Genomic DNA, 24,729 nt, shown 5'->3' on the forward strand with positions numbered 1-24,729 from the left:
TAGTCTATAAGGCTTATAGCCTGCATAAAAGTTGATAATTTTTCACTATTAAGTTTTTTTTTTCTGTGATGCTGGGGATTGAACCCAGAGCCTTGTGCATGTGAGGCATGCACTCTACCAACTGAGCTATATCCCTAGCCCTCACTATTAAGTTTCAAACCAGGACCATGTTCTAATATATATTTTATCTGAAAGAAAGTGCATGGAAAACAGATATCCCTCTATGTAGCAGTCTAAATCTTGGCTTTGGAACTTTCCATCTACAAAAACCCCCAAATTCTAATGTTTATACATAATAAAGTCCTTTAAATAACCTAGATATAAGTGAATGGGTAATGAAAGAGTTATGACTAAATGGAGAGCCTGGGCTAAAGAGCACAGAACTACTTGATTTCCACTAGGTTAATGTGTGGGAAAACAGAACAAAGATCAGATCAACTGCTTTTATCCAGAGAGATTGGAAATCCCTTGTTTTATATTATATATCCTCAATTCCAAATATTAATAATAAATTATTAAATACCATGTGTGCCAAATTGAACTTTATATGAATATGTTTACAATTTTTGATGCAGTAGATCAGTTCCTACAAAGATGCGAACTACTCAAGCTGACAATGTAAAAATCTTGAAAATCAATATGAAAAAATTTAAAAATACAAATCAAAAATGGAAATTTTTATGTCAATTAATGTATCAAATTTCCATTTGAAACTACTATTTGTGTAGTTCAGAACTAGGCAAATCCCCAAACCTGCATAATCAGATATGTAAACCTAGCAATCATATTACAAGAAAGGAACATAACAGGTCAATCACTTTCATGGAAATAATGGAAAAACTAAATCATATATTAAACATTAGCAAAGAAAACCTTGCGATACATAAAAAGGGTTAGATATCTCATTCAGGATTGGTTTATTTTAGGAAGTAAGGCTATTTTAATATTAGAAAGTTAAGTAATTTTGTTTTGATATATTAACACAATAATGAAAAAAAACTAATATCACACCAAGTGATCCAGAAAAACATTTGATGAAATTCAGCAGTCATAAAACCTTTTTAGAATATTAGGAATAAAAGGCATCTACAATAAACTTACAGGGAATATTCTTAATAGGGACAGATTAAAAGCCTTATTTCTGAGACCTAAATTGAGAAACAAATACCACAATAATCCTATTGTACTAGAGCAGGTGTACAGTACAATAAGGTGAGGAAACTTATTAACATGAATAATGACTGTCAGGGAGAAAGAAATAAAATTGTGATTATTCACAAGCTGTATATGTACATCTTGAATGATGCTACAGATAAACTATTCAAATTAATAAATAAAGTTCACACAGTTTCTGGATACAAGAAAAAAAATGAAATACCTATCTCCATATCAGAACAAATACAAAATGAAATCTTAAAAAAATGATCATTTGTAAGAATTACAATAGTATCAAAAACCTAGGAAATGTCTTGAAAAAAGTCTAAGACTCTACCTTGAAAACACAATGATATTGAGAAAAAGTAAAGGTCTAAATAAATGGAAAGCTATTTGACATTCATGGATCAAAAGACTTGATAAAATAAAAATATTAATTCTCCACAAACTGGTGTATAGATTCAATAAAATTTAGTTAAAACCACAGCAAGAAATTTTTGGGAGTTTGGCAAGTTGAATAAAAATTTCTATTGATGGCCAAAAATAGCCAAAATAGATTTTAAGAGGTAAATAGGTTTTATTGACCAACTAACCAACAAGAGCAAGACAGACTTAGTGTTCCCCTCAGCATCACTAAATTTTATAATTTTTTTTCTGACTAAACCCCCTTATCACCCTTTTCTTTTTTTAAAAAATACTTTTTAGTTTTAGATGAACACAATACCTTTATTTAATTTGTTTTATTTATGTGGTGCTGAGGATTGAATTCAGTACTTCACAAGTGCTAGGCAAGTGCTCCACCACTGAGCCATAGTCCCAGCCCCTAATCTCCCTTTTGTTAGAGCACTTATTTACAAAACTTGCTATTGTAAATTAATTCTATGCCTCTACAAGATAAAAATCTACAACTCGGGAATGCCTTTCTCGAGGACATCAGAGCAATCTCTTTGAAAGATGATCATTGAGAAAGATAGTACATCTATCATCCAGTGTCTGTTGTAGGGTAGGAGACTCACTTCAGTGTACACAAATAAGCAAACAGGGCCTAATCTTATGGAACATACAACCCCCAATCATTCTTCAGCACTTACCCACTTGCTCAGCCCAGTGCTTAAAATCTCTTCTACATTCTGTTCCACAGAAATCAGTTCTGTTTTCCCCAAATGGCAAGAGTCTTGATCCATATTCCAAGAGTACTGAATAAAATCTTCCTTGTCTGTTTAACTGTCTATTGCAATTATTTTTTTACAACACTGCCATATATAAAAATTTATTATAAAGCTATCTATAGTAACGTAAATGATATAATAATGGCCTAAAGATAGTTTAGCAGGCAAACTAATTAGAGTCTATAACTTGAGCCATGAATGAATAAGCATTTAAATACTATATTTATATGAAAGGTGACCTGCATAACATTGGCAAAAAGTTGGCATTTGCAATGAATAGTGCTATTGTAGTTGGATCTATATGGAAAATAAGGACATTTATCTCTTCCACACACCAGCCATATTGGGTAGATTATAATTCTGAAAAGTATAGTGGTAATATTCCTATGTGGCAATCCAGTATAATAGCTTATGATTTTAGAGTGGATAACTTTATTTTAGAACTCAGGGCAAAAATATACTAACTAACCATAATAGAAAATATTAAAATGTAGAATATCATTAAATTTAAACATCTGTTTATTAAAAACATAACATTAAGGAGTGAAAGGGCAAGACATCTATTAAATTAGGAAATTACAATATAAATAACCAACAAAGGATTAACATTCAGAATAAGTATTTTAAAATTGCTTCATACGAATCTCCACAGTGGTTGTACCAATTTAATCCCTACTGACAGTGTCAAAATACTGGCTATTTGAATGTCTTCTTTTGGGAAATGACTATTTAGTTCATTTGCCCATTTGTTGAATGAGTTATTTCTTTGGTATTTTGTTTCCTGAGTTCTTTATATGTATCAAAATGAATGCTACTATTATGTGAACTATAATGAATCAATAAAAATTAAAAATAGCTTCAATATATCACTAAGAAAAATATAGACAGATAGCAAAATAGACATTTCACAACAGACATCAAATTAATAGCACTAAACAAATGAAAGAGTGCTCAATATCACTAGTCATCATTATATGCAAATGAAAAACAAGAGATACCATTATATACCCACCAGAAGGGCTCAATTTAAGAAGTCTAACATTCAAGTATTGAATTAGTTGTAAGGCAATTTGTACCTTTATTCACTGTTAGAGTATACACTTTTACATCAACTTGGAAAAAATCTTTGTGTTAATAACTATAAAACTAAATACATGCCCAACTCTCGAAAATCCCAATCTCAGGTATATACCCAATATAAAGCTATACATTTTTACAAAATGATATCTACAACTTACATTAATAGCAGCATTATTTGTAAGGTTTTCAAACATGAAACCAAAATTTCTTAACAGTAGAATTTATAGTGTGATATATTCATACAAATATATTTCAGCAATGAAAATGAACTAATGTTATATGCAACATAGATGAATCTCATAAATGAAAGGAGTGAAAAAGTCAAGCCACAAACTATATATAACATATGAATGTATTTACATTAAGTTCAAAAATTAGGAAAACTAATCTGAAGTATCATCAATTTGGATAGAGGTAGTCTTTGAAGAACCAGAAAAAGTTTATTACTATGATAGGTCTTGATAGGCATATTAATTACTGATACCACAAAATAATAAGCCCACAATTATTATTAACAATTTTAAGTAGTGTTTCATTGGCAGCAATTATTAACACTTGACTTGGTGGATTGTTTCTACACTTTTAAAAGTTATAATTTTAAGACGTATTTTATTCACCAAATATAAAATTAGAAAATAGATGGAAACATCAAAATATTTCCTCATCCATGTTCCTTTTCATAAATATTCTCTATTTCTTAACTCTGTAGGGTTTAACATTTTATAGATGTTTCCCCTTCCCCATATTATCCCACATGCACACTGTTAATATTTTTAGTGACGTTCTCCACATTTAAGTTATGATAGAAAATGAGACATTATAGTCTTTCTGAACAAATACTCTTTGGCATACTACTTTATTTCCAATCAACTTTCATTGTTCATTTATTTCTATATTTTCAGATTAACTGAGATGGCACATTTCTTTTGTCCTCTGTACAATGCTCACATACCTCACTAGTTAAAATTATAAATGACATTAACAATAATGATAACAATGTGCAAAATATGTCATTAAATGTCTGGTACTCTTCTACTTCTAGATTTACTCTTTGTCACTTCTGATAATTATAATTGTTGGTAAAAATAATTGGCAGAATACATTATTCAATTCTTTTTATTTTGGCATTGCTTTTAGAGTTTTTTTTCCTTAAAGTAATTTTGAGAATCAAGTCTTTTAATCTAAAGTTATTTGCATAATGAAAGAAAATTAAGCTTCTACTTAATAAGTTAGACAATATTACCATTTATTGTCTTGCAGTCCACTAGTATATGATTTGATATTGGAAAGGACTTTGGAGGTTATTAACTCTAACTTTCTACTTAGTATGAAATTTCTTTTAAAACATACTTGAACATGTGACATTTCTGTTTCTGCTGAATATTATCAATGAAGAAAAGTTCACTATTTCCTACAAATCTAATTCCACTCTAAGAATGTTCTGGTAAAATAAAAATAAGTGAAATAATCTAGACACAGGAAGAAATAAAAACCCATGTTCTCATTCAAATGTGGAAGGTAAAAAACTTAGTTCATAAAAGCATAGAGTAGAGTTGTGGTCACTCAAGGCCTCGAGAGGTAAGGGAAAGGGGATATTTGATAACACGTAACAAAACAAGATAGGAAGAGTAAGTTCTAAGGTAATACAGCATAGTAGGGTGACTATATAGTTCACAACAATTTATCATATACTTTATAGAGAACTAAAACTGAAGTTCGAGGCTTCCCAAAACAAAGGACAAATTTCAAGGGAAAGAAAAAGCTAATTACCTTTATTTGGTCATGATGCATTGTACACAAGTATCAAATTAGCATTCTGTACCTCATAAATGTGTATATTATGTACCCATTAAAATAGTATATTGCAGATAAATGACTGTAGTAAGAGTCTATTTTCAGAATTATCATTCTTTACTGCCTTAGAATAAAAAATTCTCCCTTTGATAAGTCAAATTGTCCATCTCGGAATTGCATCCAACCATCCATCTACTCATTGATGTATTCATTCATTCATTACTGATCACTTATATTTGACTCTTTATTCAAGAACATAATGTAGATTCTAGTTATAGGGAAAAGCACACAATAATAATTGGAAAAGTAGATGATAGATGCTAAAATAGAATCATATTTAGGGTATAGGGACAGAATAAGAGTGGTCATTACTAGGCAGAATGGCCATCTTCATGGAGGAAAATGACACCCAAGTTTTCTATATGTTGTAGGAATTTCAGACAGACATTACAAGGAAAAATATTCTGATTAATAGGGGTGGTATGCACACAGTAGTGGTGACATATGAGAATAGAACGTAGGTTGAGGGATATGAGTAGACTAACAGGAGACAAGTCCAAAGACACAGGCAGGAATCAGGTAATAAAAGATCTTGTAGGTCAGGACTCCCATAGCACAAGAAATAAAAGCAAGAATCAATAACTGGGATAGATTCATACTAAAAAGCTTTCTCTCAGCAAAGGAAACTATCAGCAATGTGAAGAGAGAGCCTACAGAGTGGGAGAAAATCTTTGCCACTCATACTTCAGATGGAGCATTAATTTCCAGAATATATATGAAGAACTCAAAAAACTCTACACGAAGAATACAAATAATCCAATCAACAAATGGGCTAAGGAAATGAACAGACACTTCACAGAAGAAGATCTACAAGCAATCAACAGATATATTAAAAAATGTTCAACATCTCTAGTAATGAGAGAAATGCAAATCAAAACTACCCTAAGATTCCATCTCACCCCAATTAGAATGGCGATTATGAAGAACACAAGCAACAACAGGTGTTGGCGAGGATGTGGGGAAAAAGGTACACTCATACATTGCTGGTGGGGTTGCAAATTAGTGCAGCCACTCTGGAAAGCAGTATGGAGATTCCTCAGAAAGCTTGGAATGGAACCACCATTTGACCCAGCTATCCCACTCCTTGGCCTATACCCAAAGGACTTAAAAATCAGCACACTACAGAGATACAGCCACATCAATGTTCACAGCTGCTCAATTCACAATAGCTAGACTGTCGAACCAACCTAGATATCCTTCAATTGATGAATGGATAAAGAAACTGTGATATATATATATATATATATATATATATATATATACAATGGAATATTACTCCACCATAAAGAATGATAAAATTATGGCATTCACAGGCAAATGGATGAAATTGGAGAATATCATGCGAAGTGAGATAAGCCAATCTCAAAAAACCAAAGGACGAATGATCTTGCTGTTAAGTGGATGATGACACATAATGGGGGTTGCGAGGGGTTAGTGTTAGTGTTAGGGTTAGGGTTAGGGAGGGTGGCAAGAATGGAGGAAGGAAGGACTGTATAGAGGGAAAAGAGGGGTGGGAGGGGTGGGGGGAAGGGAAAAAATAACAATGAATCAAACAACATTACCCTATGTAAATTTATGATTACACAAATGGTATGTGTTTACGCCATGTACAAACAGAGAAACAACATGTATCCCATTTGTTTACAATAAAAAAAAAGATCTTGTAGGTCAAAGTGGTCTGAATTTGTAGAGGATGGAAAGTTACTCAGAACTTAAGGCAGAGGAGATATTACTAAATATGCTCTGGAGAACCTATACTGATTTCTACATGCAGATCAAATGGAAAGGAGTTAGAATGGAGGCAAGTACTTCCATGGGGATTTTCTTTAATTATTTTATTTTTTTTCCAGACTGCATTTTGATTCATCATACACAAATGAGGTACATCATTTTGTTTCTATTTGTACATGGTTGTACATGATGCAGAGTCATACCATTCATGTAATCATACACAAGATATCAAAGCAAGAATCAATAAATGGGATGAATTCAAACCAAAAACTTATTCTCAGCAGAGGATCCACGGGGCTTTTGATGTGGGCTTTACATTGGGAAATGGTGACAATGATAAAATAATGAATGTGAAAAAAAAATTCAAATATTGTCATCTTATGTGCAGAGGGCTTATAAGAGAAATGATAGGCACCAATCTGGGAAATTTCAGTTTTTTGGCACAATTATCATTAATGGTGGTATAATAATAAATTAAAAGTTAGTAAAGAAAGCTGTTTAGAGGGAAATAGGGCACAAGTTTCACCTTGCTGAGTGTCAAGTGATTTTTGGACTTCCATATATATATATATTCAGGAAAGAATGGAAGAGAAGAAAATGGGGCACAAAAGAAATCTGACCAGAAGACATCTAGTTATCAACTTCTGCCTATTTTTGATAGCACAACCTTCTAAAGTAACAGAAAATTATTTCCATTTTCAACATAACAATACTGCTTATGTACCAATTCTCCCTGCTTAGGTTTTTTTTTTAATATTAAAGAAAATCTGGTTCCACTAGCATTCTTCACAGGATGCATTCCCATCCTAGAAAACTCAGTGAAAATGGAGTGCCAATCTTAGATATTAATATATTCTATTTAAACCAACATAGAACACAACTACCAGTTCTTATATCTACATATCATATCATTGTCTAATATCAAATCTATTTACTATACCATCCTACTTGAACTTGGTTTATTATCAAGCTGGTACCCACAAACTTGCATGACTTTTCATATGTGTATATACATGTATACAAATAATGTATATAAATATAATGCACATAATGCATATACATGTATATAAATGTAACTGTATACACACTCATATATACTCATCCCTCATCATCTGTGGGGGTTTTTGTCCAGGACCCCTTGATGAAGTTCCATATATAAAATGGCAGAGTATATACATATGACCTATATGCATCATCCTGTTTACATTCAAACTTATCTAGATTCCTTAAAATATGTAGTATAATATAAATAGATGTTATACTGTGCTCTTTAGGGACCAAGAAAAAGTTTGTGCTAGTGCAGTGGCATACCCCTGTAATCCCAGCTACTCAAGAGACTGAGGCATGAAGATTACAAGTTCAAAACCAGTCTCAGCAACTTAGGGAATCCATGTTTCAAAATAAAACATAGGAAGGTGATGCACACCTATAATTCCAGTGGCTCAGGAGGCTGAGGCAGGAGGATATCAAGGTCAAAGCCAACCTCAACAACTTAGGGAATCCATGTTTCAAAATAAAACATAGGAAGGTGATGCACACCTATAATTCCAGTGGCTCAGGAGACTGAGGCAGGAGGATATCAAGGTCAAAGCCAACCTCAACAACTTAGGGAATCCATGTTTCAAAATAAAACATAGGAAGGTGATGCACACCTATAATTCCAGTGGCTCAGGAGGCTGAGGCAGGAGGATATCAAGGTCAAAGCCAACCTCAACAACTTACAGAGGCCTAAGCAACTTAGCAAGACCCTGTCTCAAGTAAAAAAATAAAAAGGCCTGGGTATGCAATTCAGTGGTTAAGCACACCTGGGTTCAATCCCTGGTTAAAAAAAGAAAACATAGGAAGGGCTCAGTGGTAGACAGCCCTTGGGTTCATTCCCTAATAACAACAACAACAACAACAACAAAAATGCTTACACTTATGCACATGTTTATTACAGATACAATTAAAAAAAAAAACTGGTCCAGAGTTGGTTGAATCTATCGAAGGAGAAACCATGGGTACAGAAGGCTAACAGTATACACATATATTTATGTGCATTTATATTTACTTACATTTCTTTATGTTTACATTGCATCTATAGATGGGAACCAGACCTTTTTTATTCCAAATTTATTCCACTGAATTAAAGAAATTTTTAATTAGTAACATTTCAGAGAATAAACATACCTTTTCTGATTTAAAATATGAAAGCCAATGAATTGACTTCTGTATATGACATTCTAACTTTACAGGACATTGCTTTGAACATTCTAAGGTAACACGGGAAAGGAAATCCTCCTGTAACAACTTTGACACGGTGCCCAGCTGAAATCCCAGAAGGACTTATTTTCCTAGAATTTTCTGATAATGCAGTTTAAATAAGAGTCAATTTTTAACAATTACCTAGTACATAAGTCTGATACTAGGAAGTAATATATTACAACACAGACATTCTCCACCGATCCTCAAAGAAATAAGATTTACCTTATCCACAAAAATATCATGGGAGACTTTGCAAAGATACTTTAGGGAAACCAAAATATTTTATATACATTATACTCCATGGGCTCAATTTAATAAATTCACAAAAATTTGTCTTACTATATAATATTTGTATAAGTTGTTTAATATCATCAATATTAAGTTGGTTTTCATGTCCTGATTTTAATCAATGTATCTTGGTTCTTAGAGATCTTTCTCATCTTCATAAATTTTTCTTTTATTAAAAACATGTTCATTAATATTATGAACTGGGTGAGAAATGGTACCAGTGCATATGTTTAATGATCTGCTAAAATTTTGTCTTGTCTATTACCCTTCTTTAACATGGAATGTTTGTCTTTATCCATTCTTTTGATACATACCTTTAATTCTCCCAAATGGTAGCTAGTAACTATAATTAGAAGTTATAGTTAATAATTTAACAATGTTATGTTAATGCCTTTTATGTGCCAGAAACTCCTAGGTGTATGGCCTTGAAAACTTTAGTATATTGAGTTGGGTTCTCAACTTTTCACATATGTAGGAAACAATATATCTTAAAATGTGATTTGAATGGCTTTGCCTTTTCTTTGTAAGATATTATCATTAATCTTTTGTAAGCTATGGGCCTAATCATGCTTCTGGATTTTTATTAGAAAGAACTACATATCTACCAAAATATGCTTCATTTATAGCATTTAGTTTTTCAAATGCAAAATGTGCCATAGGACCTGTGCATCTCCAAAGTGATTCCCTTATTCTAGTTTTTGTTCAAATGTCATCTTCTCTATGAAATTTCCTTTGACCAATTTCAAATTGTTCCCTTGTATATTTTTTTCTGTACAACTGTTGAATTACATTTGACATAATGATGCCTCCATTCATATTTTAAGTTTTCTCTGAGCACAATGAACCATAACCTGATTTGATGTGTAAATAGACTAACCTGCACTCTTATAATGAACAGCTGAATCTTGGCCAGTCACAAGTGGCCAGTCAACTCTTTAAACCATGTTCAAATGGGACAAATGAAAACTATAACCAATTGGGCTGTCACTCCCTCATTTCCATTTTCTACATGTCACTTCTTGTTTTCTGGCTATAAATAACCTTAGTCCACACTGCGCTGAATTCTTGAAGCACAAATAAAACCAATTAAATCATGTGTTGCCAACTTATTGTTTTTAACATATTTCATTGGAAAATAGTTGCTTTTTAATGCTTGCTTGGAACATAAGATCCATAGGGAAATAATCAGTTATTTTCCATAATTGAACTTTTGAGTCTAGCTTGGCACCTAGTAGGTATTCAATACATATTTTTTGAATAAATATATATTATTCTGTTCAGAATACATACCTACTCTCTAGTGCTTCCTAATTAACTTCTATTAAATGTTTAGATAGCATTTAAAGTCATGTACAGAGGCATTTCATGACCCTCTAGAACAAGATAGGTCATCGAAAACTGCATATTTTTGACATATTGAATTCAGTAATTTTTGATATTTAATTATACTTGATTAACATAGGTTCACAAAGGCAGGCAGCACTACTATACCTCTGCCCCACCCCATCACTGTGGTCCAGATACTATGCTGGCAGAGAGATAAGTGATGCTCAATATATTTGTTGACTAAATGAATTATGGCAAAATTTAATATCACATATTAATTCTAATTTTTAGGTAAGTCCCTGACTACCATTCAAACCTCTAGTGTCACTCTTCAATTGTCAATGTTGTAGCACAATTGCCCCTCCAGTTCCTTGATGATACTGTGCTCACCTGATTTAACATCTTCCCTCCCTGGAAATTCTCCCTACCACCACCAACACTCCTTACACACCCACTTTATCCAGTTTTCTCCAACATATTCTTTAGAATCTAGTGGAAACATCACTGTCCTCAGGAATCATCCTTTCAAACTTCAATTTAAGATTAAGTTTCTATCAAAAGTCATTGTGTCCATTCTAAATATTTGATCATTTTCATATGCAATCAGTTACAGGAAACAAGCATCAATAAAATAATAGCAGTCATCAGGTCCACAATGCCTACCATGGTGATTGTGAATGACAAAGAGTTTGCATTTTTTCCAAAAGAAGGATCCCATGATGGCTACCATTGATCCACTGATCTGAGAAATGTCACAGGCTTGTACATTACTCCTCACAACTAGTGGGGATAGTGACATTTTTTTCCTTACTACATTACCCCTATAGTCCACTGGACATTATAAGAACATAACAAGTAATTGTTTAGGAAAATGAAAAAAATGGGATGTGAAATGCTTAGGAGGAATGGTAATAAGCTCCAGGAATGATGACTCTACATAAATTACCATTCTCAGGTACTTTTCTAAAAATAGTTAACTGTCATCACTGTTTATAAATCAGGCCTTCTGGACACTGATATTCTGGAAGCCTCTCAAGTTAAGGACAAAGCTCTGACCCTGTGGTGACATTGCTGAGGGGCAGGCAGAACCTCCAGGAGAAAGAAACAAATTAACTTAAAACAGACTGCACTTTTCAGACTATTATTTTTCATAAGCTGTGCTGCCTTTCAGAATCCCTAAGCATATGTTCTAACCCATCTTTGTTTTTCTTCAAGCCTTCTTTTTAAAAGACTTCTTAAAATTGGAGAAATTCTCACATAATGCTATAATCAGAGTTCATAGAACTAAACGAACACATGTAAAGATTCTACAAGATGAACTTTTAGTTGTATCATAGGATATTAAGAATACTTCTTTCCCTTGTAGTATTAAATGGAGGACTTGCCTTCCTAGTTTTCCTTTGTACAAAAAAGAAAGATATCAAATTAAATCACTGCCACTGGGTTTCTTTTTTGTCCCTTTGGATGGTATACCAACAGAATTGAAGCAAAAGAGAGCAAGGCATTACGGTGATCTGGGAGGCCCTAAAGTATATAAAGATCATGTGACATGAGCATTTTTTTTTGTGGTGCTGGGGATTGAATCCAGGGCCTTGTGTATGCAAGGCAAGCATTCTACCAACTTACCAACTGAATTACATCCCCAGCCCTGATATGAGCATTCTTATTGAGGAAGAAGGTATGGATGACCAGGTCTTGTTATATATAAATATGAACCTCAAGGATCCCTCTCAGGTTTCTTCTAATTTTATTTTCTTGTACTGGGCCCATAGGTGTGTTTTTCCTCCATATAATAATTCTTCCAATTACTTCTGCCAGACTTCTCCTAAGCTCAGTATGATTCATAGCCCATAGACTCTGAAGAACACATGAATTCTTATTGCATGTCCCGGATAATTGTGTTGCTGTTAAAGGAACTTCTCTAATGTATTTATCCTTTTATTCTTTGTTACTTTTCCTATTTTTCCCCCTCCTTCATCATCTTCTCTACCTCTTCCTTTTAAGAATTAAACTAGGTAAGATGAGATTATATCCCTTGAAAAGAACCTGAGAAACAATCACCTATATTTCAAAGTCAAATGAGTGGAGCATTTCAGGGCAATTTTAGCTGATGGTTTAAATAAAGTATGAAATCAAATACAGATTATTTGGGATTGAAGAGGTGATGAAATATGAATAAAGTTATAACAGAAGTTCTCTTTCTACTTAATTCCTTACATCATGTATAATTAACACATTAAGTGTACAAATTGATGGAATTCACCAATCTCTCCATACATGCATATGCTGTGCATTGTTTCCAACTATCCTTCTTCCACTCTTGAGCTCTCTCTCTTCCCCCCCAGCATTCCTCCTAGTCCCTACAAGTCCCTCTCTATTTCTTTCTGTTTCCCCTCTCCTTTAGGGACCTCTAGTGACCATTTTCCTTTTGGACACTAGAATATCTGAAATTAAGGTGGCAGCAAAGTGGTATGTAGAGCCAAAAATGAAATTATGTAAAGGGGGAAGAGAGCTAAGGAGGAGGCTGGGAGGCAGTGGTCAATAGTAGCTGAAGGGAAAGATAATCATGGACAAAAGCACAATGGGTTTATAAGAATTCGGGATAGCCAATAAATGCACAAGTATTTAGTAGATGCCTTTGAACTAAAGAAATAAAGGCAGAAAAGTAAGGTAAATAATAAAAGCAAGTAGAATAATGAATCTCACTTAAGATCTAACCAAGTCATTGAGTTTTATGCACTGTTTATCAAGATGCCTCAGTTCCACTATCATTACCCTGGAACAATTTTATACTGTAAAGCCAATTGTACTGGGTCAGGTAATGACTTCAACAATTCCCTGCCCCATTTTTTTAACCAGTCACTACTCCAAACAACCCCTGCTCTGCAGCCTTCTTTTACCTTTTCAGAAAAATTCTGGGAAATATCAAGTATCTTATTTCTATCCACCTGTAATTTGCTATTGTTACATCAGGTCTGTGGATTCTTTCAGATGCAGTAATTTAGCTGGTCAAGTGGGCATATGTGTGTGTGCATGTAATACAAATGATCATATCCTGAGGTCATAGGTCTTTTTAGATCCCTGCAATTTTATTAAAAGGTAAATGATATAACATGAATTGTCAGTATAGATTAAATTCTTGGTTGCAGCAGCGTCTAACTTGTTAATTCTAGAGCATTCCCTTTGTCTTTTAATGACAGAAAATGAGATAACATTTTTTGAAGTTTAGCAGTCTAAAGCAATACCCTGAGGAAATACTTTACTGGAAAAAAATCACACAAAAAAGAAAACAGAGGTAAGATTTTAGGAAACTGTGTTATAGGTTAGGTAGAAGAAACTATGTTTAGAACTAATTTGGGTTGATAAAGCCATTTAAACCCACATCGATAGGATCCTTTGACATAACAGACTGGTGGCTGCTATCTGTCACAAAGGACAGAGAGCATTTGGTATAAAATGAGTATCTCAAAAAGCAATGTGAAGTTACTATATATATATATACACACACACACACACATATATTTACACACAAAGTATATATACATCATATACATGTATATACTTATACACATAATTACATGTGTCCATTCAGAACAATCGTTTTCACTTAGTGAAACGATTTAATATTTAATATAGTTTTAATATAGGTTTTCATATTTAATATAGTTTTAAAATTTTTTACATTAACAGCATTTTTTCCAATTTAGAAGACGAAACAAATTGACATGTCCACTTTATCTTTTCTTATTACATACTGGTTTTGTTTCCACGAACATAAATACTGACCCTTAGGTTGAGAGAGTGCTATAAAGACTAAGTATCTACTTCAACCAACATACATGACTCAATCCTGTTATCCTTTCATCAAGACTGTAACTGAAGGCCTACAGGAATACAAACCCTGAAGGCAATCAACCTATAATTTAATCATTTGTGATTTAAAAACAATGTTTGTACTCTTTTAGGCTCTAGATTTGAAGGTGACATAAATAGTATTGTTTAGACCACTTCTCTAATATGTGATTCAACAAAAATAAATGAACCCTTAATGGTGTATTTCTCCAAAGGTTAGAAAACTAGTATGAGTGAATAATTTACAGGAAAACATTCACAAATGGGAAACAATTCTAAATACTTTAATATATTGCATTCAAATAGAAGTAATACATCACATTCTAAATTGTCTAAATGTTTTCAAGTTGTATTTAAATATTTTGAAGGACATATTTAGCTCATTAAAGAAAATTTTCTGACCTTAAGTTGTTCTTCCAAAGCAGCAGTTGCATGATCTCCACTGGATTCATCAACTACCACCACCATGTGAGTTAAAGAATTGACCCTGACTTGTTCCTGTTCTAGATCTTCTTGAAGCACCTGAAAGATAAAAATTTTTTGAAGAAGAAATTAAAATAACAATCTCATATGTATGTTGAAAACATTTCCCCCCAAACGTGTGTGATGTATTTCTGCCATGTGTTTGGTAATATAATTTCTTATTACTAAAACTATTTTGAGTATATTTTTTGCTATGGTGCTCAGCAAAATCTGCATAACTCAATTGTCAATTGATTTGGATAGTATAGAGAGAGGTCGTATATTGAGAAAGGTACAGTAGAATTTTCCGTTCCTTATCCCACATCCTCTCAGTTTTTTAAGAACTTTGTTCCTAAAATGACCTGCACCTCTGGCATCTTTAATTCCTTCTCCTTTAAATCAAAGTTGCTCATTACCATACAAATAAACCCCTCTTGACCCAATAACCCCCCCCATTATTATGTGTTCATCTGCATAGAAATTGTTTTTTCCTAGTTATTTCCTCAACTTAATTCTTCTGTATAAAAACCAGTAGAGTACCATCACACTACTCACTTTGCCTACTATCTCACTAAAACATCTCTTGTAAAGGTCACCATTAACTTTCAGGTTCTCAAATCCAATAGCCATTTTCCCATTTTTATTATAATGATAAATGATTTTGGAATTCATTTTTGACGTAACTATATGAGCATGGAAAGTAATTTGCTTCACTTCAGTCCCCAGTACTTCCTCTTTCCTTCCTCTCCTCCCTCCCCAATTCTCTTTCCTGTACTCTACTGGTCTTCCTTTTTTTGTGCAATTCACTGTGGTACATTCCTATATGCACATAGCATAATTTTGTCAGTTTCATTCTGCCATTCCTCTCCTTTCCTATCCCTCCTCTCTTCTCATCAATCCCCTTATTTATTCCACTCATCTCCCTTCTATTTCCATTGAATTCCCCCAACTTTTGTCCCTTTATTTTGTTCTTTAACATGAGGGATAAAACATTTGACCCTTGACTTTGAGTCTGGCTTATTTCACACAGCATGATCCCCTCCAGTTCAATTCATTTACCAGCAGATGCCATAATTTCATTCATCTTTATGGCTGAGTAAAACCCTATTGTGTACCTGTGCCATATTTTTTTTATCCATTTATCTGTTGACAGGCACCTGAACTGGTTCCATAACTTGACTCCAATAGCCATTTTTGACAGCATCTTACTTTACATTTTGATTACTGAATCAGTTGACGACTTTTTCATTCTGGGCACCCTCTTCTGATTTTATGCACCATCCTCTCCTGATTATCCTACCCACTAGACAGTGTGCTGCCTTTTAGTCCCTTTGCTGGTTCCCACTCTTTTGCTCAAACTATACATAAGATGTCATTCTTCTGTATAAAAACCAGTAGAGTACCATCATACTAAGAATGATAATCCAAGAACTTTACATGAAATACTTATATGATACAGCATTTTGCCTATATCACTGACTCTAAAATATTCTTGCCCTCTCATACTTTCAGACTTTCTTTCTCTTCCATAAATATGTCAAACTGTTCCTGCTGCTTGAATTACTTTTCCTCCAGATTTTTAAATATTCTCTCCTCATTACTCAGGATTCAGTTAGTTATCTTCACAGAATGACTTTTCATCAGCATACTAAATTTGTCCCAAGTTATTCTCTAGTTCTATTATTTTCTTAATCATAACACTGTCACTTGTTACTACTTTATTGTTTAGTCATTTGTTGTTTGTCTCTAGTTACTAGAATATAACATCAGAATAGAGATCTTCTCTGAACTCCTTTCTACACATTCTAAGCAAATAGAGATCAATAAACATTTGTTGAATGAGTGGTGCCACGTGGGAGGGTAAGCACAATAGGCACAAGAGAGTTTGGTCCTTTTTGATTACACAACAATTACAATATGTTAAGGGGAATTAGTTCTTTTTAGTGTCATTAAATCAACCTTGGCAGGAAACTTTTTTTCAACTGAAATTTCAGGTGAAACTAGATTAATTTGAATCAGTTTTCTAATTTATGAAAGAGACTAAAGTCATTGTTTTCACCAATCAAGTACCGTCAAAAATATTGCTTACAATCATTTAAAAAATGTGGTGTACAATTTTTGTTAAAGATAAATGAGGTGAAAAGAATAAATAGAACATAAGCAGAGCCCCTCCAAGTCCTTACCCTGTTATGATATTTTTGATACTTATATGAATAAGCATTCAAACTTCTAGCCAACTAGTTTGCTTCTTAAAAGATTTTGTTTTATAACACAAAAATGGAGAAACAGGATTGGGACATGGCCTGCTATTTCCTGGCAAACTGACTGTTTCAACTTGCAGAACAATGATGGTTGGCACCCATCAGTCTATCTCTTAGTTATTCAAACATTATGGCAAGTACAGGAGAACTTATTAGGATGGCTGAATCACAACCTCTAATGCATGAGTATTTTTGTCCCAGGACTTCTATTTTTCAAGCCTAAACATTTTAGACCACTGTAAAATCACTTCTTTTTACATCCTTTCTAGATTTTCACGCTACATTTTCAAGTGAAGCAATTTAGGATAAAATGACTATGCATCTATTTTGTGTGTGGAGTCTCTACTGCCTATCAAGCCTTTGACATTCCAGAGCTTATACTGGTTAATAAAACTTTCTGCCATGAGGCTGAAAATGGAAATATTAACATTCAGAGTTGTCCTTGACAATCATGTCAAGCCTGTTTTCTGATTTAAATAAGCCAGGACTAGGAAATTTTTTATTTTTTCAATTGGAAATTTTTAGAATCAAAATAATTTGGTGGTCAGTTTGTCATAAATTGATTTCTTGAATTTAGCTAACTCTTTTTCCTCTCAATATAACATATATGTAATTATATATTAAAACTAATGGGATATAATGCCATACTATTCACAGTTTTGCATGTAAATTGTTTTCAATGTTTTAATATTTTACAAAAGGAACACAGGAATATTTTTGTTCGATTCACAAAATGTTTATTTCCAACTCAGGTTGAGTCCATCTAAACCATATGTGATCAAATGTACTATTTATCTTTTCTGGTATGAGTTGTTTGGTTCCATTTAGCTTATTCTAGAATCAGATTTATTGATAGAGTTTACATTTTATGCTTTTGTAAATGTGATAACACAAAGTACCACTAAAGCCAGTGGTGAGTTCATCATTTTAAAAATCTAATTCAGGAACCAACTGGAATTACTATGAGCATAGGAAAATAAAGGAACATGGGATTGGTTTTCCACAGTGGCTGAAAATCTTGACGAGTACATAGAACTGGAATAGATTAGCATAAACTATATTTGATTTAATGTTACTTCCAGTATCTCTTTTTCTCTTCGGTGACTTTAAAATTATATATCTTCTTTCACTTCTAATCACAGATTAAATTTAAAAGGTTAGGCTGACCTTTCTGAGCACACTCAATGGCTGCAAGATAACTATTGCAAAATTTTCTATTTTTTTCAGATTTCAATTCCCAAAATAAACATGAGTGAATATTACATTAGGTAATCTTTTCAATATCTTCAATAGACAAAAGATTACAAAACATCTGAAGTAAAGGATCTACTTTTTTAAGACGAATTCTTATAAGTAACAAAATTGCCAAACACGAAAATGTGGGTTATAAAGGTAAATTTTTCTACCAACCTAGTCATATATAAATAAGGTCCTTGTGTTCATTGGTATAAAGGATGCCTACCTACTTCCTTATTCAGGATAATGTATTTGAGTCTACTAATGTTTGAAAATACATTAAAGTTTAGTCAAGCTCTTTTTCATTAAAATTTTAGTTGAATATTGACTTCATGTGGATTTTAGTTCCTCAGAGATAGTTTATACAATGCAGATTTACTGTTGATTTGCTAATAATTCCTGAATTATGAGCCAAATTATATCCAAATACAGAAGTATCCCAATAGAAATGAATTAATGTTTTGCCTATCAGAGGATAACACTTTCAATGCAAAATGCTGTAATAAATGCTAAGATGTTTATCACAAACTTAAAATTTATATAAACACATACTTGTAAACATACATACTTGCTAAATTATTATGTATTTCTTGCCATTACTTTTATTTGAGTAAATATTTTATTTTGTAACATTTACCAGATTAAAGAAATCTGTCATGCTCCTTATTAAATTTCTATACCATTATTAGATAGATACAAATGTCAGGGATGTTTGTTCTCTAATGTCAAATAACAATCTTTTTTTTTCCTTATGACAAGGGAAAAGGGCAACAGTGAAATGTAACATTAAAAATGCTTAGACTTGACAAACTTGGGTTTTCTGATACTTCTGTGAATATTCCTTTCTTCTAAATAATTCTCTAAAGGACCTGACCAAATTTGCTACTTGACCACAATTTATTATTGGAACATGACTATTCTCCTACTTCTGTATCATCATCAGTACTAAATTTTTCTTGCACTCATTCAGGTCAGGTCATGTTGATTTTCAAAAAGCAGCTTACAACCACCACTGGAGAAAGAAATCAGTTCAGTGTTTACTATGGATTCATGCTATCTTGCCCCTTCTTAGCACACATGTAAAATAATGCTTAGAAAATACATGAAAGTATATAAGGATTGGGAATTTTTGAATTTGACTTTCAAAGTGAAGAGCAATATTTAATAGAAAGATAAAATAATGGAAAATACAGTAAGGTTGCATCTACTGTATGTTCCATGAAAGGATATGCCATGATTCGTTTGGCCACAGTATATCTTCACTACCTGGATAAAGAAAGGGCAGTAGTTACCTCTGTATAATTATAGTCCTCCTCCTGCTTCAATGATTTACAAACATGAAATTACCATCGCTTTCAGGTCCTATGCTGTAAAGGCCCATACATATACACATACCTAAAAACAGATCATGTTTTCTGCTTGGGGCTCTAAGTCTATCTAATTCTTCTCCCCCCAAAAATCAGTTTAAATTGATAAAATTAGAAAGATGTTTAGTTACAAGCATTGAATTTAAGTAGTTTGTTTTGTTTTTGCTTGGCTAAATAAATGTACACAAATGGGAAAGACTGATGAAAACAAAACTTCTATGAAATATAAAGTTTGCCAAAGATGTTATAAAACCAGAAGAATTTCTAGGAACAGAGATTAATTAATTTAATACCTAAGAAAGTAACTTCTTTCAAAACAGCCTCAGAAATAAAAATTTTCAAGATGTTAATGATCAAGTAGCTAATGTAATACATCTGGATATGAATTGATTATTTTACATGAAACTTAAAATTCAAATCAGAAAGTATATTTCTTTGAAATGATGGCAAGGACAACAATTTATCCTTCTCTCTCTCTTTTTTTCCCGCCTCATGCTCATTCTTACATCCATTTTTCTATTGCCTCTGCACCGAACTAGGCTCTATATCCCCTGCTGCCCTGAATGAAATGATCTGGAAATGACTTTCAATTTTATTTTCAGTCAAATGTTCACTTTGCTAAGCCTGGGTGGCCACAGTATTATCTAGCTCCCTGTGAGGATCTATTTATGGTATATAAATTGTTATAAATTTGCTCAGTATTTTAAATAAGCCTCCCAACAGGTTCTCCTGGAAGAGCTTTTATTTTGATAATCACTTACTTAAATATGATCGCTTAGCTTTATTAGTCCTTATATCCTTATATCAGAACTCATTGTTTTGATCTTTTTGTCATTGTGAATATTTGTTTCTACCATACCTATGCTACCAAAACGGTTTTCTAAAAGACCACATCAATGGAGAGATTTGAAAGATTGTGAAAGCACTAAATGCTTTCCAATAGCAGAAATGGAGCTCAAGAAGCGTCAGATCCAAGCCCAAACCCTGGAGAACAAAATTGGGATCCCAGCAGGTGAAGGAAGATGTGTGGTGCAGTTGGTATAATAGATAGTCTTTATTCAGAGGCAGTAGCCACAAGCTGCAGCCCCAAGCCCCCAGCTCCAGCCCTATTTTCCCACCTGAATCTTTCCATAAGCCTTTTATATATGTGGAGACCAAAGAAGGCACAGTGCCAACAGGCTACATAAGTGGGTGCATGCTCAAAAGCAAATGTTTATGATCTTGAGCACATATGCTGAATCATGGAATTTATAACCTTGACTACATACTTAAAACAGTCTGCTGGGAAGCCTCAGTGAGAGAGTCTAACTATAGCCATCTTGGAACTGCCTTGCAAGAAGAAAAACTATTTTAAAACCAGTACACAATTAATGTGCTCATGTGTATTTCATAATGAAAGTGAGAAAAGAGCACAGTAGGAGTACATTATCAAAAATGGCTCATGTTTAAAAAGAAACAGTAGTCAACTATGTATGATCCGAAGTCAGTTTTTGTGTGTTTAATTCACAGATGCATTACTAACCACTTATGTGACCAGGAAAAAGCTGTCAACCACACCAAACCTCAGCTTCCTACTTTGCAAAATTGGGAATGAATAACTATTTCAGTGGTTTTTAAGATTGAATAATGTATAATTGCTTAGCATTCTACCTGGCACACCATATTAGCTTAATAAATGTTAAGAACCAGTTAGTGCTAAAACTATTTATGCACATTGAGAAGAAAGATGCTAAATCAAATGGCAAGAACCCAATATTCACCTAATTAACTCTCATCTAATGCGCTCTGACCCCTATCTTCTAATAGATATAACAAATACAGAAAGGGAATGTGGTTTTGGGAAACAAAAAAACAAAGGTTGAGGTTGAAGCAAAATTTGAGGTCTGGAAAAATTACTTTATGAATTCCTTATCTCTATACTTAAACTTGCATGGTATTTATGAGATTAACAAAAATAGCTTTAAATTACCTGATCTAGTGGTATCATGCACTGCTGAAAAATTTGCATGGTCAGTGATACGTCATGAGTTAAAGAAGAAAGAGCCTAATCACTCAATGATAGCACTTAATTCTCCTGCTTGCCTTCCTCCCTCAACAATCCATGTATATGTGCATCCATACATCTTGCATAGTTACACCACTGAAATCAGGTTAACGTAAACACCAATAAGGTTTAATAATTATGAAATGCCTGTAGTCTAACTTTCTTAATTATTCAAAAAGAAAACAAAATTGAGGAAAGAAGTTGGGTAGGAAGACTTCACATGGAGTACAGAGGAAATGATAAGCATTGATTGGCTCAAAATTTAGAGATGTGAAGTTCAGTTTTACCTATTATTTCCCTGCTCAGACAGTATTGCCATTCTCATTATAAGTCTATTTTCTTCCCTATTACCTTTCCAGTCCCTTTTATCCAAATTTAAAGAAAGAGCAATAGGAAGGATGTTAGCACATTATTTCCTTAAGCATTTTGGTTTTGATCATTTTATTCACAGTTGTCACCAGCATGCTTTTTCACAATAGCTCACTTCAAGTTTGCAGACTTCCATGCCCTCAGACTCTACCTCGTCCATTCAGAAATTCCCAATCCTGGGAAACAAAATGCTACAATAAATCAAATCTTGGTTACTTTTTTGCATTCGCTCTACCCTGTAGGATCATAACTGGAGTCAAGCTTCACTGGAATCTCAGAACAGAGGTAAAGTGTCTACATTCACAGGCAGTCAGGTCAAGGTTAAAATCAGACTCTAGCCAAGGTGTGGTTGCGCACACCCCTAATCCAAGCTTAGTAAGGATCACTAAGCTACTAGGTCAAGACCAGCCAAAACAACATACTTACACATCGTCTTAAAAAGAAAAAAAAATAGAGTCTACAAATTACTACTGATGTTAATTGAGGAACTTTTTAACTGCTCTATACATATTTATCTATAAAATCCCTCCAGGACAGGCTTAGTATGTGGTTAAATGAGATAGTAAGTTACAATCAGCTAGTAAAGTGTTTAGCAGGGTCAGAAGGTGGTATGGAAATATTTATTTTCTTTCTTATCTGGGATCTTATCTTTTCATTCTATTTAAGCTAAGGTACGTGAAAACAGTCCTTCAGAATATTAGTATTTATTTATAATATCCTTGGTAATCAGACTGTTTATCTTTTAATTAGTAAATACTCTAAGTGTGCTGAAACTACACATCATGTAAAAATCTGATTTAAGAGTTCTATTATTGGGGCTGGAGTTGTGGCTTAGTGGTAGAGTGCTTGCCTAGCACATGTGAGGCACTAGTTTCGATTCTCAGCACCACATAAACAATAAATAAATAAATAAATAAATAAATAAATAAAGGCATTGTGTTCATCTAAAACTAAAATATTTTTTAAAATTACATTATCATCTGATAGGACCTACATCTTTAATTTTAACAGACGATAAAATGCCAGGATGTATGTTTGTCATTAGTTCACTGAATAACACAGAAGTACCTGTTCGCCTACTAGAAAACCATTCTGTTCACAATAGAACATAAATTGACATTATTCTGCAGTTAGCAATTTTATATTCTATAGACAGATATGGTGCCATATTCTACCTTATTTTTAACATGGAATGGATTTATAGTTATGCATTTGTTACATTAATACATTTTTCAAGGAAAATAATTGCCTTTAGAGTCATGTCATCATATCTGTTGTATCCTTCTTGTAAAGAGGTTTTCCATAAAATGCACACTTAGGTATTTTATATGGTTAAATAATTAATTTACATTACCTATTCAAGGGAATTAAAATTAATTGTTACTCATTCAGGAAAATAGAGACACTATACATGAGACCAGTTTATTAAGTGGGAAATACACAGGAACCTTTATTTTCCTTTTTTAAAAATCCCACTGCAGGGACCAGAAACTTCTAATGAAGAAGCAATTCAAAAGCAATTAAGTATGAATAATAGAGTTAGTGCCTCTTATGTGAGTCTTGAGCAGGTATAACTTTAGTAGATATATTGATGAACTTAAAGCACTGATTTTCTGAGCAATGTTACTGACTCAATCTGCAATAATTTCTAATTAACTAATTTGTAATTGATTAGCTATAATCACTTCATTACAGTAAGAACATAGGAAATAATGAGTATGGATTTTATTATTACTACTTAATAATCAATGGCATTAACTAGTATGCAAAGTTATCCTTGAAATCTAATTGTTAAAAGAATGTTGATAGAAAATTAGGTGTCCTCTCCACTGGATTTAAAAAATTATAATTGAGTACAACACACATCCTATGGTATATGAATGTGATGCTGATTTTTTACATTAAATTTCAATTATGCTAAAAGAGTAACATTACCACCACACAATCAATTTCATCATCAATAGTTGACAACTATTAAGATATTTGAATAAGGAAATGAAATATGACTGTAAGAAAATAAGAGGGCACAAGAGATAATATTTCCAGGTAAGCAACTTAGAGATATATTCCCACTTCCCCTTACCAGTTGTTTTCTTGCTCCTACACACAAATTCTTATTTATCAAATTTTCGTGTGCCTATTAGGTAGAAATGATGAATATTGAGCAATAGAACTAGTTATAATTATTAAAACATCTATTCAAAAACAAATATTTACTGAGCCACTATTCGCTAAGCACTCTATAAAGCATTACAGAAGCACAGATGAGGTCCAGCTCTTTGTTGTATGGC

General features: G+C 33.0%; 1 protein-coding gene across 4 annotated transcripts in view; it reads right to left on the reverse strand.

Moving 5' to 3' along the window:
* Positions 1-24,729, reverse strand: part of Dmd (dystrophin) — a 2,099,091-nt gene that overhangs the window by 1,457,542 nt on the left and 616,820 nt on the right. For all 4 annotated transcript variants that reach the window (XM_047536255.1, XM_047536256.1, XM_047536254.1 and 1 more), the window contains exon 13: positions 15,102-15,221. In XM_047536255.1, coding sequence (XP_047392211.1) covers positions 15,102-15,221 — 120 coding nt within the window. The remainder of the gene's footprint in view (positions 1-15,101; positions 15,222-24,729) is intronic.

This window comes from Sciurus carolinensis, chromosome X (genome assembly GCF_902686445.1).
Source record: "Sciurus carolinensis chromosome X, mSciCar1.2, whole genome shotgun sequence".
In the NCBI taxonomy this organism is placed as follows: domain Eukaryota; kingdom Metazoa; phylum Chordata; class Mammalia; order Rodentia; family Sciuridae; genus Sciurus; species Sciurus carolinensis.